This window comes from Talpa occidentalis, unplaced genomic scaffold (assembly GCF_014898055.3).
Source record: "Talpa occidentalis isolate TD23 unplaced genomic scaffold, MPIMG_talOcc4v2.1 talOcc4.10, whole genome shotgun sequence".
Lineage (NCBI taxonomy): Eukaryota > Metazoa > Chordata > Mammalia > Eulipotyphla > Talpidae > Talpa > Talpa occidentalis.
The window spans coordinates 87,383,316-87,401,995 of record NW_023600993.1 but is presented as its reverse complement, the minus strand read 5'-3'; the positions used below and the strand labels follow the sequence as shown (position 1 = coordinate 87,401,995).

General features: G+C 59.4%; 1 protein-coding gene across 2 annotated transcripts in view; it reads right to left on the bottom strand.

Annotated features, from left to right (window-relative positions):
- Nucleotides 1-17,715, bottom strand: part of NOL4L (nucleolar protein 4 like) — a 125,064-nt gene extending 107,349 nt beyond the window's left edge. For both annotated transcript variants that reach the window (XM_037497047.1, XM_054697120.1), the window contains exon 1: nt 17,215-17,715. In XM_037497047.1, coding sequence (XP_037352944.1) covers nt 17,215-17,535 — 321 coding nt within the window. In that variant the 5' untranslated portion in view covers nt 17,536-17,715. The remainder of the gene's footprint in view (nt 1-17,214) is intronic.
- Between the last annotated feature and the right edge of the window lie 965 nt (nt 17,716-18,680).

Below are 18,680 nucleotides of genomic sequence, written 5' to 3'. Positions count from 1 at the left end.
TGCTTGCTAGGTAGGGCAAAGCCAGACCTCAAGCCCTGCTCAGGCGAGTCAGACTCCTGCGCTTTCCCCAGCACTGGGCCCCATGCTGGTGCTGGGTCCAGGAGGTCAGGGAGGGAGCTGCCTGTGGCTGCAGGAGGGAGCTGCCTGCTGGAAGTGGCAGGTGCCCAGGACTGGGAGCAGCTGCTGGTCAGCCAGCCCGCCTGGGCTCACATCCGGGTGCCGCCCTTTGCTCACAGGGGGCCTCGGGCAAATTGCGTAAGATCTCAGTGCCTCACAGGGTTGCTGCAGGAGCACAGTGTGCAAACACACAGGAAACACTTAGAGCAGGCGAGCAACTAGTGAGCGCTCCACAAATGCAAGCTGACACACCACCATCCTCACCATCATCTTCATCATTATCATCATCACAGCTCTCACCACTGTCACTACCATCCTCACCATCATGACCACCATCACCCTCAGCACCATCACTGTGTCTCATAGCATCCGTCCCCCACAAGCTCTGCCAGGATAGGAGTCAGACCTGTGGGGGTCACCCCTGCACCCTAGGGGACTCTTGCCAAGTTGTTGAATGAATAAATGAGTGAGTGAATTAATGAATAAATGAACGAACCAGGAAAAGGTTTTTGAGGAGAACAAAGCAGCTGATAGGAGGAGTAGACTGTTAGATCAATTCCTTCAGCCCCACCCCATCCCATCCCCAACCTGGTCCCTTCTACTTCATTTCTGTAGCTTCTGCTTTCTTGAGAGCCACTGCCCCCTGGAACCAGACCCTCCTGGTCCTCAGATTCCAATTTCTGCTTTGCACATACTAGATCAGACTCAGCTCCCTAAATGTCCCCCACCCGATCAATAGTTGCCATTGTTCAAGATCTGGCTTTTTGGGGCCCCATTAGGAGATCACCCAGCCACATCTCCCTGGCCCCAGAATCTTCCCCTACTTCCCACGGTCTAGATCCCCACACCCCCTTGGGCTTCCCAACACAGCCAGAAGCCAGTCCAGATATGTCCATGTGGGACTTAGGTCTCTCCCTGACCTGGTCCTGCTGACCCTGCCCACCTCCTTGGTCTCGCTCAGCCCCAGGCTTGGAGGGTCTGCTAGCGAGCAGGTCAGACAGCCCTGGGTGGGGCCCTGGCCATCCCACGTGCTCTCATGTCGGCCCCACGTGGCCCTGGTTTTCTGTTTGCAGAGGAGGAAACTGAGGCACAAAGAGATAAATGAAAAGACTTGAGGCATTCATCTAACAAATACTTACCAAGTGCCTACTATGCATGAGCTACAGGGAACACAACATTAAATGAGAGCCAATATCCTTCTCCTCAGAGACCGAAAGGAACACGCACACAAATACAGCATTGGTCAGATATTGGTAAGGGTTTCGGAGTTAGAATAAGCAGCTTGATAGGGAACAAAGGGCATTGTGAAGTCAGTCAGGAAGGGCCTCAAGGAGGAGGTGACATTTCAGCAGCACCCAGTGAGAGCTGGAGGATCAGTGTGGCTGAAGGGCAGTGAGCAGGAGTCTTGAAGGTGAAGAGAGGGGCCAGATATTCTGGGCCTCATGGGCTTTTGTGGCTTTTGCTGGAAGGGTGGGGAGGACCCATAGGTATTAAGCAGAGAAGGAACCTGGTAAGGTTTACATTTTTAACACAGCACTTTGCCTGCTGTGTGAAAAGGGGAGGAAGTAGGAGGAGGAAACAATAAGTGCTATGGCTAGGGGGAGGGAACAAGAAGTGGGTTGCAAGGGAGGTGATGGATAAGGACCCACACCTCCGAGTTCTACGTCTCTGGGAAAATGAGACTCAGCAGAGCTGGACATGGTAGCAGCAGGCCTAGCACTGGGGATTCCAGGCAGAAGCGGCCCCCTTGGGCTCAGCAAGCGGGCAAAACCATCAAAACCACGACAGGGGCCACTCGCTGCCTGAGCCAGTGGCTAGATGGCCCACCAAGTTGTTGCTGCATCCGCCTTCCCTCCCCACCACCACCGGCTAGTGTGGGTGACCAGGACTCCCAGCTCTGGAAGCACAGAGATCAGCATGTTCTATTTATCACCCCAGCACTTAGTAAATGCTCAGTAAATCTTTCTGGAACAAAGGAACAAGAATTGGTGCCAATCAAACTTTGCCAAACAAATTAATGAATGAATGGATTGCCTGCAGCCCTGTGTTGTTTGGGGTGGTATCTCATGTTAATCTCAGTTCCTTAAAATAATTGCAACTGCTGTCAATCACAGAGCCTTACTGGATGAGTCAGGCTCAGCACAGCAGGCTCTGTCACTGTGCCCACTTTACAGAGGAGCAAACGGATCCCCAGAGGGGTTGATTTATTTCCCTAAGGTCACTCAGCTACTAAGCTGCACAGCCAGTATTTGAACCCTTGAACCTAGTGCTGGGTTTTCTCAGCTATATTTTTTTTTTTTTTTTAAAGATTTATTTATTTATTTATTTATACAAGCACTGGGTACAGTCAGAAGCGCGGGAGGGCGAGAGAATTCACCAGAGCCGGAGCAGGGAGCAGAGCAGGCAGAAGGACCAAAGTACACTGCTGAGGGGAGCAGCGGGCGGCAGGAGAGGTCTGCGCACCATGTGGGACCCTCCTCCGGTGGCCGGGGAGCAGCCAGGGATCGAACCGGTGCTGCAGAAGCTGCGGGCTGCTTCGCAACCCAGTGTTCAACCACTGCGTCACCGTCACCGGGGAGGCCCTCTCAGCTATATTTTAATACCTCCTAAACTGGGACCTTATCAATGACACCATCAGTTCAAGTGTAAATCCCGAGGACAGGGCCTTGCAGCTGGGATAACCAATGAACAGCCCCGATCCCCTGCCACCGCTGCCTTGGCTTCTCACCATGGCGGGGTTACCACCATCCTGAGTAGGAAACCAAGGCCGGGAGCTGGGGACTTTTTTTTTTTTTTTTAAGATTTATTTATTTATTTATACAAGCACTGGGTACAGTCAGAAGCGCGGGAGGGTGAGAGAATTCACCAGAGCCAGAGCGGGGAGCAGAACAGGCAGAAGGACCGAAGTACACTGCTGAGGGGAGCAGCGGGCGGCAGGAGAGGTCTGTGCGCCATGTGGGACCCTCCTCCGGTGGCCGGGGAGCAGCCGGGGATCGAACCAGCGCTGCAGAGGCTGCGGGCAGCTTCGCAACCCAGCGCTCAACCCATTTTTTTTTTTTTTAAAGATTTATTTATCCATGCATACAAGAGCCGGGGCACAGGCCAGAGGTGCTGGGGGTGAGAGGATTCACCAGAGACAGAGTAGGAAACAGAACAGGCAGATTGACTGAACTACACTGCTGAGGGGAACAGTGGGCGAGTCAGGAGAGGTCTGCTGCACCATGTGGGTTGCTTCCCGGCTGGGGATCGAACTCATGCTGCAGTGCTGTGGATTGCCCCATAGGTTGTGTCTCAACCCCTTGCACCACCAGGGAGGCCCAGGCTGGGGACTTTTTCAAGACATAGGCTGAGAAGTGGCAGAGGAGGACCTTGAAATCCCAGCTTCTGGGGCCTGGCCAAGGGTTCTCTCTACAGTCCCCTCGCCCTTCCTGTCACCACAACCACCCTGTGTCCCCAGCACAGGACCAATGGACCCAGCAACCCAGTGATGAGCCCTGGGTGAGGCAGTGACTAGTTCTTGGGGCCCATCCCATTACAGAAGTCCCCTCCACACCAGAGGCCTGTCTCGAGAACCAGGGCCACCAGGCTGACCTCCAGGCTGACCTCCCACCTCTGCCTCCCGCCTAAAGGGGCAGAAACCATGTAACCTGAGTTTCAGAACCTGCAGGGGCAGCTGGGCTTTTAAGCCCCAAGCACAAGTGGTCACAGCAATAGGGACAGCGGAGGGGCAGGCGGTGGGCAGGCGCACTCAACTGTGGGCCTGCGCCCTGCTAGGCTGTGAGAGCCCTGATTCTCACAACAGCTTCTTGAAGCAGGTCCTATTATTATCCCCCACTTTTTAGAGGTAGAAACTGAGGCACAGAGAGCTTGAGTAATTTGCCCAAGTCACACAGTATGACAAATTCAGGATTCAAACCAGGCAGCCCAGCTCCACAGCCAAGTACATCAGGGAGGTCACATACAGGACTGGACCCCTCTGGGCAGGGAAGCTAGTAGGAGGGGGATGGAGTAGACAGGGCATTTCTCACCCCCTTGGGCCGCTGTTTTGTAGTTGTTGTCCTTGTGAGTCATGGGTATAGATTACCTTTCAACCAAACTTCTCATGCGCTCCTTTGCCCACACAGCCCTTATCCCTTCCCTGGAGCACGCTCCCTTCCTGTCCCCAGTTCAGGGCTCACCTCCTCATAAGAGCCCTCCCTGGTTCCTCCCCATCCTCCATGACACCCTCTCCTTGCCCCAACCAGGCTGTGAACACTGTCTCCTCTCAGGCCACCGGCAGCTGGCAGGAGCCTGGGTGTGGGCTGTGCCTTGTCCACGTGGGGGCCTCAGCTGAAGCAGTGGGGTGGTGGACCGGCTGCTGACTGCGGACTCCACACGGCGATGTGGCCCTCCCAAGCCACAGAGTTGAGAGGTGACCCCCGAGGTCAGTCCCACCCACTCATACTGTGTGTGACTAAGCGGCGGTGCTGGGGTGGGCACACTATGCCAGACGGCCCCATGTCTGCCACCCCTTCCTCGGAAGAGCCACAGTCCAAGCCCAGGTCAGACCACAGGAACACCAGGATCTGAGCCTTGCTGTCGAGAGGATGGGTGATTTAGGGAGCCACGTATACCACCCCACCCCACTGCACATGCTCAAGTCCCTGCTCTGCCTCGTACCAGCTGTGTGGCCTCAGGCATGTTACTGAACCTTGCTGAGCCTCAACATCCTTATCAGCAAGATAAGGATCATAAGGGTAGCCATGTTTGCACAAGCACATGGGTTCTATGTAGAAATAGAAAGGATTTAGCAGAGTGCCAGGCACTCTGTAAGCACTTTACAAATGCTAGCTGTGTCGTGACTGTCACTGTTTTTACTCCGGAGTAGACACTGACCGAGCACTTCATACATCTCAAGTTATTTCCACAACTACCCTAAAAGGGCATTGATATTTCTATGCCCATTATATTGTTGTGGAAACGGAGGTGCAGAGAGGTTGAGATGAGTCCAAGGTTGCACAGCTGGCTGGTGAGGAAGGATTTGAATCCAGGGCTCTCTGCCCCGGGAAGCATGCCTACTCTTAGCCCCTTAGGCAGCCTAGACTCTGAAGCCCACTGCCCACCTCACCCTCCTTCCCCGACAGCTGACTTCCACTGAACCAGCAGGACTTCTTGGCCTCTACTTCCCACCTGCTCTGGCTTCGTGCCTTCCTTCCGCCCTCTGGCTTCCATCAGGGCTTTCTCCCAATCTGGGAGGTGGGGGCCTGTTCATCCTCAGGGTGCACCTGGCTGACCACCCCTCCCCGTGGAAGACCTCCTCTCTGGTTTACCCACATGACACTCCTGCTCCATCGCTCCTATCTTTGTCCACTGTCCCTTCTGCAACTCTCTGTGCCAGCATCCCCCGCCCCACCCCAGACCCTACATCCCTGGGTCTAACTGCCACCTGCACACACCACAGGCACATGCAAGAAGTCTCCCTTCCCCACCTCACAGCAACCCTGTGAGACAGGTAATACACTGGGCCCATTTGACAGAAGAGGAAACTGAGGCTCAGAGGCAGGTAGTGACCTGTCTCAAGGTCATCTGCTGGTGAGTCACAAAGCTCAATTCAAACCCAGGGTCAGTGTGAGTTCCAGAGCCCAGCAACCACTTTCCATGGCCTCATCACAGAGTCTAGGACAATTGATTCAATCCCTATCCTAATCCTAATGATTGCTCCCTTTTATAGAGGGCTTGGTCATGTCCACAGCCTGGGATAGATGCTTCTGTGCTATAGAACATAGAATATACTATAGAATATAGAGGGGTATGTGCATATGTGTGTATTATAGAGAGATGGCACAGAGTATAGAAGGTCACAGTTATCATCACCCCATCTTACAGATGAGGAAACTGAGGATCAGAGAGAAGACGGGCCCAAAATTACACAGCAGGAAATGGCCGGCTGAATCCAGCTTCTGCCTCTACACTCCCACTGCTCTGCTGACCTGCAGGGGTCTCATATTCAGTATGAAACCCTGTGCCCCTCCGTTTCCAGAGCTCCCCAGGCCCCACCCTCCACAGAGCTTCCCAGCCTGAACTGCTTCCTTTCTCTCCGCCTGTGCCCAGGCTTCCCTGTCACTGCACAAAGCACCTCCTAACCACCCTTGGGAAGTTAACAATTACCTAGTTGGAGATCTACTTAATGGGGAGGGGGCTCATCAGAGGATCCCAAAGAAGTCCTACTTTGTGCCTATCTGGCGGGTGGGGTTTGCTGTCATCTTCCCAACCACCCTACGGGGTGTGGGTTATGACCCACTTCTGCAGATAGGGTCGGGATGAGAGCTTAGTCATTTGCCCTGAACCAGAAGCTGGAGGCACAGGTGGGCTCTAAATGCAGGTGTGTCATTGGCTACGTCACCCTGTGGGCTTCCCTACGGCCCTTCTACCCAGTAGAGCTCGGCTATCCAAGCAGACCCCCCTCCATATGCCCATGAAAACAACAATTGCTTAAGCCTTTCACGTGGATTTTCCCCTCGGCTTTCTCAACAACCCTGCAGCAGAGGGACAATCATCAGGCCCATTTTCCAGATGAAGAAACTGAAGCACCAGGTGGTTACTTAGCTTAGTTGCCAGAAAGGCTATGCCTTGATTTGCTAACCTGTGGAATGGGGTCATCACAGCCTCCTGGGATGGTTGAAGACCAGGCAAGCACCATGTGGATGCCAGGGGCTCTTGGAGACACACCCTTGGGATGCTCTCGGACAAGGTCTGAGGGCTGCATGTGACTTTCTTGAGGTCAGCATCCAGCCAGGGCCTGGCCTGCCAAGGGAAGGGCCCGTGTCTCCCTGAGCACTTCCTCAGCCCAGGGATGTCGAGAAAACGATGAGTCATCCAAGCACAGGCCTCCCAGGAGCCTGCATAGGGTCCCAGTGGGGGTGGGGAAGGTTCCAAGCTGGGAAGGGGCCTCTGGAACTTGATGACCCTGAGCTGGCCTGGCCGGAGACCTCAGTCACCAGGTCTCTTCCATGACTTCCCTCTGCTGCCCGCCACTAGCTCTGAGGATGCTGATTTTGCCCACTGGACCCTGCCCTATGCGTTTATCCCAGATCTGTGCCTCTGCCTCCATCCTTGCCTTCTCCAACTCCCCTTTTTCCACCCAAGAATACTGTGTCAATTGTGACCCTGAGCCCTCCCCCAAGCTCCACTTCCCATGTCACCCAGGCCCAGTTATTTGAACGCCTGTTCGAGGGAACCAGCCCTTTCTTTTCATCCCAAGCCAGGCCTTCTCTCTCCTCACCTCACTATTTTTCAGGCTCCTGTTTCTCCTTCTCTAGAACACATTTCCCTCTTGCCAGAGCATTCCGAGATCTTTCTAAAACCCGTATCTAGGGCCTCCCCGGTGGCGCAGCGGTTGAGCGCTGGGTTGCGAAGCTACCCGCGGCCTCTACGGCGCCGGTTCGATCCCCGGCTGCTCCCCGGCCACCAGAGGAGGGTCCCACATGGCGCGCAGACCTCTCCTGCCGCCCGCTGCTCCCCTCAGTAGTGTACTTCGGTCCTTCTGCCTGCTCTGCTCCCTGCTCTGGCTCTGGTGAATTCTCTCACCCTCCCGCGCTTCTGACTGTACCCAGTGCATGTATAAACCAAACAAACAAACAAATAATAAATAAATAAATAAGACATGCCTCTAGAAAATTAAAAAAAAAAAAAAAAAAAAAAAAACCCGTATCTAATTTGACCTCCTCTACTTAAAAACCCTCATGCGAATTCCTTGCTCTTCTTGATGGTGACACGAGTTCCTCTCTGAGTGGTCTTCCAGAACCTTCTCTTCTGGTCCCAACCAATTTCACTAGTTCATCCCCTCTAGGACTCAAAGTGCTTCTCAAGCTGAGTTGACAATTTACCCATCCCCACCCCATTTGAAATGGTCTACAGATTAGCTTTTCCAGGAAAGCCACCCTGGTCTCACCATCATCCACAGCCCCATTCCTCACCAGGTCCTGCTGACACCCCTTCCCAGAATTTTACTCTTGCTGAAAATTTCATTGTGGCCCTCCAGGCCCAGCTCCAACGTCATCTCCCTGAGGCAGGGAGGAGAATGGGCCTGGCCTTGGGGTTCATGCGACCCTCTGAGTACTGAAGTAGATGGATGGTTCTCAGATTCCTGCTCTGAGGCACCTGCTGTCCTCCAGAGCCTCTTGGGAGCAGAGGCTATTCTAGGCCCTGGGGAGACAACACTGAACAAAACAGACTGGTCTGTCCTGGTAAAGTTCATAGTTTTGTGGGGAGAGAGACACTGAACACAAACAAGTAAATATATATAATGCTGGGGGTGATACGGGCTACAGAAAAATTAAGAGGGGAGTGCAGAGGGGGAGTATGATGGACTACGGGGGTGAACTATGGTGCTTTGTTAAGGGGTGCACTCGGGTAACAATACCTGAAGGAGGGATCCTACACCGCCAAACACAAAGGCTGTAAACCAACATTCCTTCATTTGAAAAAAATAACAAATTGGCAGTGGAACCTCAAAAACAAAATAAAGCAGGGCCTCCCCGGTGGCGCAGCGGTTGAGCGCTGGGTTGCGAAGCTGCCCGCAGCCTCTGCAGTGCCAGTTCGATCCCCGGCTGCTCCCCGGCCACCAGAGGAGGGTCCCACATGGCGCACAGACCTCTCCTGCTGCCCGCTGCTCCCCTCAGCAGTGTACTTCGGTCCTTCTGCCTGCTCTGCTCCCCGCTCTGGCTCTGGTGAATTCTCTCACCCTCCCGCGCTTCTGACTGTACCCAGTGCTTGTATAAATAAATAAATAAGTCTTTAAAAAAATAAATAAAATAAATAAGGCAAAAAAAGAAATAGGGGAGAGGGTCCCCTCAACCTAAGGTACTCCTGCTTGGTGGTGATCAGGCAGGGTCTTTCTGAGCAGCTGACGTTTGAACAAATGTCAGAAACAAAAGAGGAGAGGCGGGCAGCCACGTAGCACTCTAGAGGAAGAGCATTCGGGCTGGGGAACAGCCACTGCAAGGGATCTGGGGCAGGATTATGACCATGGCTTGTAGAGTAGCCAGGAGGCCACTGTGGCTGAGACCAAATGAGCCAGGGGAGAGCGGAGGGAGGTGAGGTCAGCAGGCAATCAGGGCCAGATCATGCAGGGCCTTGTCAGCTTCGAGAAAGACTCTGGCTCTTGCTCTGAGTGAAGAGTCTTGGAGGAGAGGAAGGAGTTCTGAGCAGAGGAGGGGGAGAATCTCATTTGCTTTTCACAGTTCCTCTGGCTGTGTGGAGAGGGCCTTCAGGGAGCGGAAGCGGGCAGAGTGGACACAGGGAGCCCAGTAGGGAGGCTGATGCACCTTCAGGCTTGGGCTAGGCTCGAGGCAGTGGGGTGCTGAGAAGAGGTAGAATTTGCAATGTATTTTAAAGGTAGAACTAACAGGATTTGCAAATGGTTTGGGTGGGGAGAGGGGTGGTAAGAGAAGGAGTCACAAATGACTCCCAGGTGAGCCTGAGCAAGGAGACGGAGAAGGCTGTGCAAGGGCGAGGACAGTGAAGGAGAAAATGAAAGAGCTGCCAGGCTTTGGAACCAGACCCCCCTCACCCGCAGCTCCAGTGCCCTGGGGACCCCGAGCGGGCTACTGCCACGCTCGGCCTTAGCTTCCCATGTGCAGGTGAGGACACCCACATCCGGGGAGGACTGGATGCCGAGGGGTCCGTGACCTCGTGGGGAGAGGACCTGTCAGTCCTGTCGCTGCAGTTGAGTGGGCAGAGGCAAGGTGAATGCTGGGAGGGGTGGCACCTGTCTCCTACCAGGCAGGATCTGGGCAGGTGGGAGGGTGGCCTCAAGCTCTGGGAAGCTATTGTGGAGCGCCCTCAGGTGAGTGGGCACGTGGGTCGAGGTGGACCCTGCCTCAGAGGGTCAGATGAGCCACACCAGACAAGACCTGCGCCTGCTCCCAGTAGACTTGGGGAGGGAACCTGGCCTCTCAGATGCCAAGCTCTTGTTCACCTCACAGAATCCAGGGGAGATTAAATGAAATAAAGTGTCTGGCATGTGGCAGCAGCTTAAAAACACAGGAAATGTGCTCAGACCCCTGCTGGAGTGAGCCAGCCTCACTGGATTCTCTGTCAAGACTCCATGGGCCAGGGACTACAGGGGGTGGGGATGTGAGTGGGTAAGGGGGCAGGTGAAAGGCCCGGGGAGGTTGACCCTTCTACCCAGCAAGCACCGACAGGACTTGGTAAAGCTTCTACCTCCCCTCTTCCTTGACCTCTAGGACCTGGCACCACCCCCACCCCCCTTACCCCCCCCCCCAGCAATCCCTCCCCAGCACCAGAAAAGGATTCAGAGGTAGGAGGGCGCCCAGGACACACCCTGTGTATTAACCAGGGAAACTGAGGTTCAGAGCAGGGCAGAGGCCAGCCAGAGCAGAGAGAGACCCTAAGCTTCAGGGCCCAGCTGGGAGCGCACCTATGGCGTGCCTGTGATTTCCCAGTGCTCCGCCTTTCCAGGTCCCCGATGGCACTGGAGACAAGGCAATGACTCAGACACAATCTCTAGGGAACTAATAGTTGCTGCCCCCTACTATGTGCCAGGGACTGGGCTGGGGCTTTACCTTCACGGTCCCATTTAATATCCATGACGTCTTCCATCTCATCATCCCTATTTTCCAGATGAGGAAGCAGGATCAATGAGGTCACACAGCAGCTAACATTTCCTAACACTTGCCTCCTGCTTTAGGCGCCACATGCTTTAATTTGCATTTCCCATCCACTCTATGATGAGAGAGGATTATCAGCTCCATTTTACAGATGAGAAAACTAAGGCCAAACTGGGAAAGGGCAGACCTGGGATTTCACCCCTGGGCCCTGTGGGAAATCTGAAGTCCTTCACCTCCCTGCTATGCCAGGGTGGGCCAAGGGCAGAGCATGGACTCAGGGACTTGTTCTCATAAGCTGCCCATCCTGGTGGGCCCCGGCTTCCTTCTGTTCCCTCTCCTGCTTTGGAGCCCAAGAGTCAAGCCTGGCTTTGACAGAGTTACAGAGCGACCTTCTCAAATGATAGAAGAGCTTTTCCAATTTGTCAAACCTCCTGAAAGTGGGATTTTGGAGCCCATTTTCCAGAGAAGGAAACTGAGTCTTGGAGAGGTCAAGCAGGCTAGTTGCCCGGGGAGAGAATGCAAAGAAGTAATTGATATCTTAGGGGGGGTCCTGGCCCCCATTTCAATTTCAGAGTCATCCCCACTCCCCTTGGTACTAGGTTGTGGGCTCAGGAAATGCTCCCATGGCAAAGGTCATAAGCTTCGCCCTGTTGTCCTTATAGGGTAGGGAGCAGGGGAGGAAGAAGGCTTGAAGCAAAGAGGTTTCACAGGGACAGGCACATGGCACCACCTCTTACGTCTACTCCCTCCCTCACATTTGGCTTCAGTGGCTGCAGAGACCCCAGAGGCGGCAGGGCCAGGGCAACAGCTTGGGCTGACTGGGCTGTGATGAAGGACACCCCTGTCAGCACTGTACTGCCAGCCAGCCAGGATCCCGCACGTGTGCATGCACACACAGTCACACTCATGGCCTGCCAATGCCCACACCCCAGGTGCCTGCACATCTGCCAACACAGACGCTCACAATCACACACATTCACAAGCAGGCAGTCTCCCCTCCACCAGTACACACACACATACACACATACACACTGCCCTGGGTAAACAAGCATCCCTGACCCACACACAGACAGGCACATGCACACTTCTACACAGACACACACACCCAGCTTCCATCTACACACACATGCTCCACCCCACGTGCACAGTGCTCAGTCAGTAGCACAACCTCCAAGGTAAGAGCTCAGCTTGTAAAAGCCCAGGTTTACCTGAGATCAGATCAGGCCCTTGACCTTTGTCTATGGCAGCCCCAGCCCCAAGCTCCCTACCTCCCAAACCTCCTAGCAGCCTTTTTAGGGTCCCAGAAGGACTCCTCACCTCCCAGACACTCAGGAACGGGACGGAAAGGCAGCCTGCAGGGGTCATGAGGGAGAGGATGCTCATGCCAATCTAACCAAGGAAGGAGGAGGCTGTCCCACCCCACTGCTCCCCTCCCAGGGCAGGAGACCGACCCAAGGTATGGAGGGGAGGTGCTAGGAAGGCAGAGCCTGATCCTCCAGCATAAGCAAAAGGCAGCCCCCCAGAGTCCCTAGGACCACATTCACCTGAATCACCGAAGCTTGATGAAAAAAGTAGCCTACTTCCCACACTCAGAAATCCAAGTCGGGCCCATGCCAGATGTCACTGTCGACCTTCTCCCCCCACATTCCCCCAGGACCCAGGACACCAGAGGCTTCCTCCCTGCTCACCCCATTCCCATTCTAGTGACTCCCAAGAAAGCCACCTCCCCACCCCTACCCCCACCCAACACCCCAAAGGAGTCAATCCAGCCTCAAGCACCAGCCTGTGATTACAGACACCTTGAGTGGAGGATTCTTCTAAGGAATTTACATGAAGGTGTACCGGACTAAACACAGGTCACCAAGGACCTAAGCTTTCAAGCTGAAGCGGGCTGCCAGGCTGCACGACACTTCAGACAGGGTCAGAATGAGATGGGTACAAGGGACTGGGGTCAGGACCCCCATCATTGGCGTGGGTGGCCTCAGGGAAGTTTGACCTCAGGGATGTTCCTAACTCCCAAACCTCAGTTTATTCCCCTGAAGGATGGTGATACTGGCAGCACTACCTCCAAGCTGCCGGGAGACCTGGACAAGCCTCAGCTTAGTGACGGCACATAGTAGGCGACTTCAGAAATGGTGGCAGTGGAGATCATTTGGAGAAAACACGCAGGTTTCTACTGAAGGTCACGGCATATACTGCACCGTGCTAAGTCAGAGGCTATTTCTCACCCAGACCAGTGGCCGCAGGTGCCAAAGGTTTACACAAAAGCTCTGGGGAAAAAGCCTGAAGAGGGTGAGAGGCTCTCCACTAAATGAACGTTGTCTGCAAACTGGGAAAAGACCACTATTAGTCAATTTGGCCAGCGGAACACCTGGGGTCTGCTCTCAAAAGCCTGGTGTGAGAGCAGAGTTTGGCAATCGGGCATTTCCCCTTGGGACCCGGGGCTCTAATGGGGCGATTCCTCGATGGGCCCGCAGAGAAGCCGCTGAGGGGCACAGAGATCTGCATTCCAGTCCTGGCCCCAACCGAAGGATACTTCCTCTCCAGAAGCCTCAGTTTTGCCATCTGGAACCTGGCAGAATGGGGCTGAGAACACCTATCTCCACAGAGCTTTGGGGCTCTCCGTTTCTGGGAGTTGACAGATGGCCTCAGGCCCCGCCCTAGACATAACCTGTGGCCCTTGCAGGCCCCAGGGACAGCCCCGGTCTGAAAGGCCAGAGGAAAAGGAAAGGGGTTGGTTCACTTTGTGGCCTACGCTTGAACGGAATAGGAGGGTCTCACCGCCAAGGGGTTTGCTTCCCCTGCTTGGCCAGAGCAGGCCAAACACAAGAAATAATAAATCCTAACCAGGCTTTGCCCAGCCAGGAGGCCCCGGCTGGCTCTTGTCATAAAAAGATCTTATCCCCATGAGTTCCCCGTGCCCGCTGGTGAAGGACTCCGCCCTCCTCCCCTCAGCCCTCCGCCTCCACTTCTATTTCCTGTGACAACCTGCAGACTGACGACCAACTTGCCTCTCCCCCCACGCCCAGGCTTCTGCTCGACCCCCGCCCTGCCCCGCCCCCCACCGGGGCCCCAGCTGCAGGAGGCCCCGCCAGAGTGTAATTCCCCTCGCCCTCCTCTCTGCCCTGGGCCCGTCCGGACAGATTAAGCCTTTGTCACACACACCCAGAAAAAGCTCAGGGCCAGATGGGACAGGACAAGTGGTGTCAGATCATCGACCCGCGGCCGGCCGGGACTAGGGCAGGGCCGACCACAGCACCGCATATGGCTGTGGGAGGAGGATAGGGGGCCCCGGGAGGGGGCGGCCAGGGAGCAACATGGAAGAGGGAGGACACGCCGTGGCCCCACTGGAGACCCAAGCCCGCCTGAGGGGCTCTTTTAAGCTGCTGGATGGCTGAACCCACACAGCCCTTCTCTGAATTCGCTCTGCCTTCGTGCCCTCCCCTAGAGCTTCTGCGGGGCTCCTTTATCACACCCTCAGTTATGCCCACCAACCCCACCAGCTGGGTGCCCAGGAGCAGGCACAGAGCCCGACCCACCCTAATACCCAGAGCACACCACGGGCCAGTGGGTGCTAAACAAATGCCGGAGACAAAGGTTTATGGCCAAATGACCTTCACAAAAACCCACCCAGAACAAAACTACAGGACCTCTCCCAACTGCCACCAGAGGCAATGATAACTTTAATAGTGTGTGCGTGCGTGTGTGTGAGTGCGTGTGCATGTGTGTAGGCCAGCGAAGGTAGGGGACATCTTCTTTCTGCACCTTTCAAAGAAAGGTCCCATTCAGCCCCTCCCAGGAAGAGGGCATGGCTGCCCCAGAATTCCCAGCAGGATTTGTTCCTCTTAGATCAGTGAAAAGGAAAATGGAAATATAAAAAATAATAACTGAGCCCCTGGAAGGTGCTTGCAGATGGGGGCGGCAGGACCAGGGCCCTCTCCTGAAGCTGGCTCTGGTTGGCTGGGCGAGTGGCAGGTAACTAACGGGCTCTCAGGGGACTGGCAGGCCAGGCAGGCTGGCGTGGGGAGCTGGAGGGGCGGGTTGTCACTGGAGGGCACGTCTGTTGTGTTTGTCTTCCTCCTGGCAGCCTGGGCAGGGAGGCCTGGGTCCTCTTTCTCTGCCTCCCAGGCAGGTGGTCCCTTGGGGAAGGCTTATTATTGGTCTGGGAGCCAGGGTGGAGGCTGGTGAGGCCCGGGCTGCCAGGGGCATGCAAAGGGGACTGACATGGGCCTCAGGAAGGGTTGGAGAGATTAGCTGGGCTGGAGAGTCCAGGCCTCGTACCCAACTTCAGCATGTAGCCTAGATGGGGGCATGTGCGTGGACTTGCTCCACCTGGACACCGGTGTGGCTAAGGGGACTGCCCATGTTGCCCACTCCCTAGAGGGGAGGTTGGCCCACACAGAGAACCAACCAGTGAGCCAGGGTTGAGGGTCACCTGCCGCCCAGCTCCAGACGTGGGTGGAGTGGGGGATTCTGCCTGAGACCTAAGGAGGAGCTTGGGCCAGGGCTTCCAGCTCCCTGGGGAGGGATAACCAAGATGGGGGGGGGGCACTAAAAGACTGAGGAAGCCTGGATGGCTGAGGGCAATGACCCAGGGTAGGGGACACACACCCAGCCCACCACCTGGTGGGTCACTGACCTGGAAAAACCACACTTCGGCTGTGGACACTAACCCAAGATGGGGACAAACCCAAGGGGGTACGGAATTGACAGGCTGGGGAGGGCAGACCTAGGCGGGGAGAGCCAATGACCCACAGTCCCTGTGTAGGAAAACGGGAGCTGATTTGGGCTGGAGGAGGGTCCCTAACTCATGGAGGAAGGGGACAATGACCCTGACTCCCGCGGGTCTGGGGTAGAGCAATAATCTAGGCGGGGGGTGGGGGTGGGGGGAGAAGGTGGGGGGTTCCCTGATTCGCGCGGGCTGGGACGCTGCCCGCCCGGCCTCCCCCTCGGGGATCCGGCCCAGGCGCGCCCCTCGGCCAGACCCCTCGCTCGGGTCCGGCCGGAGGCGGCCGCGGCGCAGATGGGCTGCTGGCGGCCGCCGCGGCCGCGGCGCGGTGATCAGCGCTCCTCGCAGATGGGCCGCCCGCCCTCCGAGCTCGCGGCTCCCCGCTCCCCGCGGCCTGCAGCCCCGTCCCCTGGGCGCGGGGGAGGCGCCTCCGGATCCGCTCCCCGGCTCCCGCCTCCCTCCCTCGCGGCCCCCGCGCCCCGCGGGCCGGGCCCGGGCGGCCGCCGGCGGGGGGGGGAGGGGACAAGTGCACTTTTCGTAACGACCGAATCAATTGTGTGTGAAGAGCCCGCTCCGGCCGGGGACGGGGCTGCGCGCGGGGCGGGCGGCCGGCCGGGGGAGGAGCGCGGAGGGGGAGCGGGGGAGCGGGGGAGGGAGGGAGGCCGGCGCGGGGCGGCCCCGCTCGCTCGGGCCGGGCGAGGCCGGGGAGGGAGCGAGGGGGGCGGGGAGGGAGGCCGGCCGGCCGGGCCGGGCCGGGGGCTGAACGCACTAATGGAGGGGCTCCGCCACGGAAAGTTCAAAGCGCAGCGGCGCCCCGGGAGCGGCCGCCCCCCCCAGCCCCCACCCGCCGCAGAACAATGAGGTCCCGGCGGGGGAGCCGCGGGGCCCGCGCCGCACGCCCTCGCCAGGGCGCCCCGGGCCGGAGGGGACGCCCCCGCCCGGCCGCCCGCCCGCCTCCTCCCGCCCGGCGGCTGCGGTTCCCCGCCCCCTCCCCCGCGCCACCCCGCCCGGACCGGGCCGGCCCCGGGGACGGGGGAGGGGAGGGGATGGATAGGTCAGGCCGCCCCCGTCCCGGGGAGGGGGGAGCCGGGGGCCCGGGGGGCGGAGGGGGCGCCCCACCCACCCGCGGGAGGCTGCTCCTGCGCCAGGCTGCGGCTCGGACCGCCCCTCCCCGAGCCGGCCCCGGGTGGGGTCGCGCAGACAGTGCCCGGGCGGGCCCCCTCCCCGGCGCTGGGCAGCCGAGTGGACTCCCCGTCCCGCGGCCGCCCTGCCCACCCCCTCCCGCGGCACCACCCTAGACACACACACAGACACACACACACATGCAGACACAGACACACACACACACACACACCGCCCAGCCGGCCCGGGGGCGGGAGAGCGAGGCGCCCGGGACAGGCAGCCCCGGGGCGGGCGGGGGGAGGCTCGGGCTCCGGAGCAGCCGCCTGCTGGCGGGGGGAGGGGACGCGGGGACGGAACATGCTGGGGTGAGAAGCCCGGGACAGCCCGCCCGACGCGGCCACGGCCGGGCAGCGGCGCAGAGGGGGGCAGGGACGCCCCGAGCCCGGAGCGCTGCCCCGGCGGGCGCCAGGGAGGGCGGGCGAGCAGGGACGCGTGCGCCCCGGGCGGGCCGGGCCGACGGACAGCCCCGGGGACACACGTTCGGACACACACCCACACCCCACCCCGCCCCCGCCCCCGCCCGCCCCGACCCGACCCCGCGCGGGACCGGCCAGCGGCCGCCGCGCGCGCACTCACCGAGCCCGTCTTGACCGGCACATACACCACTTGGCCCATCTTGGGTTCCCGGCCGCTGCCCAGGCGGAAGCCCTTGGAGCGCACCCAGAACTGGAACTTGCCTTTCTCGCCGGCCGCGGGGCCGCTGCCCGCGCCGGTCCCGCCGCCGCCCTGCAGGACCTCGGCGATCCGCTGGTATTTGCTGCGCGTCACCGTCTTGGTCTTGGCCGAGTCGCCGTAGGTGCGCAGGCACCAGTCCCGGAACTGGCGGCCCAGCTCCGAGTCCCCGGGGCTGCGCTCGCGCTCCCAGCCCCCGCGCAGCAGCAGCGTCGGCTTCGGCATCCTCCCGCCGCGCCCGGCGCCCTCGGGGGCGGGCCGGCCGCCGGGCCGCCCGGTGCCGGGGCTGGGCTGGGCCGGGCCGGGCCGGGCCGGGCCGGGCGCGCCGCGGCCGGGGCTGTCCCGCGGGTGGCGCGGGCGCGGCTGCTCGCTGGGCGCGGGCGGCGGCCGGACGCGCGGGGCTGCGGCGCGCTCTGTCCTGCTCGGGCGGCGGCGGCGGCGTTGGCGGCGGCGGCTCCGGCTCGCCTCCTGCTCCGCCTCCTCCTCCCCCCGGCCGGGATGCAGGAGCGATGGAGGCAGCGCCGGGCCCGGAGGTGCAGAGGGGGCGGGCCGCCCCGCGGGCGGCCGGGGGAGGCGGGAGGCGGGGAGCGGCCCCGGGCGCGGAGGGCGAGACCGAGCCTGGGCGCGGGCGGCGGCGCGGCTGTCAGCTCGCGCGGCTCATCCTGCTCCGGCTCCGGCTCCCGCTGCCGCGGCTCTTCCTCCTCCTCCTCCTCCTCCCGCGCCCGCCTCCACCACGCCGCGGGATCCCACCTGTTAGAGCGGCGCAGCCCTCGCCACCCCCTCCCTCCCGCGCCCGCCCGCGGGGCCCAGCCCCCGCCCCGGCCCGGCCCCCGGGGGAGCTGGGGCCGCCGCGCCCGCCGCCGCCGGGAGGGCAGGAGGCGCGGGCGCGCGGCGCCCGGCCCTGGGACCTAGTTCCCTCCGGCCGGGCCTGGTCCCGAGCCACGCAGGCCGCGCTCGGCCCGGACCGGGCAGCCTCCCCCGGGGGAGGGCGCAGACCCCGCCCGGCCGCGAGCGAACCTGTCTCCCCCGGCAGCGACGCCTGATTTGCGCCCCTCACCGGGCGGTACCAGGCGGACGCCCTTCCCTCCCTTGCGCAGCCCAGCCGGCCTGACCTCTCCCGCTGGAGCCCAGGGCCAGCAGGGCTAGGTTCCCCTGGGGAACCCCAAACCGCCGCCCTTAGGGGGCCCCAAACTTCCCTGCCGCACCCAGAATCCCTCTGAAGTTTGGCCAGCCTTGCCTCTACCAGCCTCGCTGCTCTGGGACAGCCTCAGGCCCCAGGGAAGCCATCTACCTTGGCCATGGCTGCACTCGGGCCAACAACCCCACCAGGGCTTCAGGCCGTGCCCAGCACACCCACAAATGCATCCTGA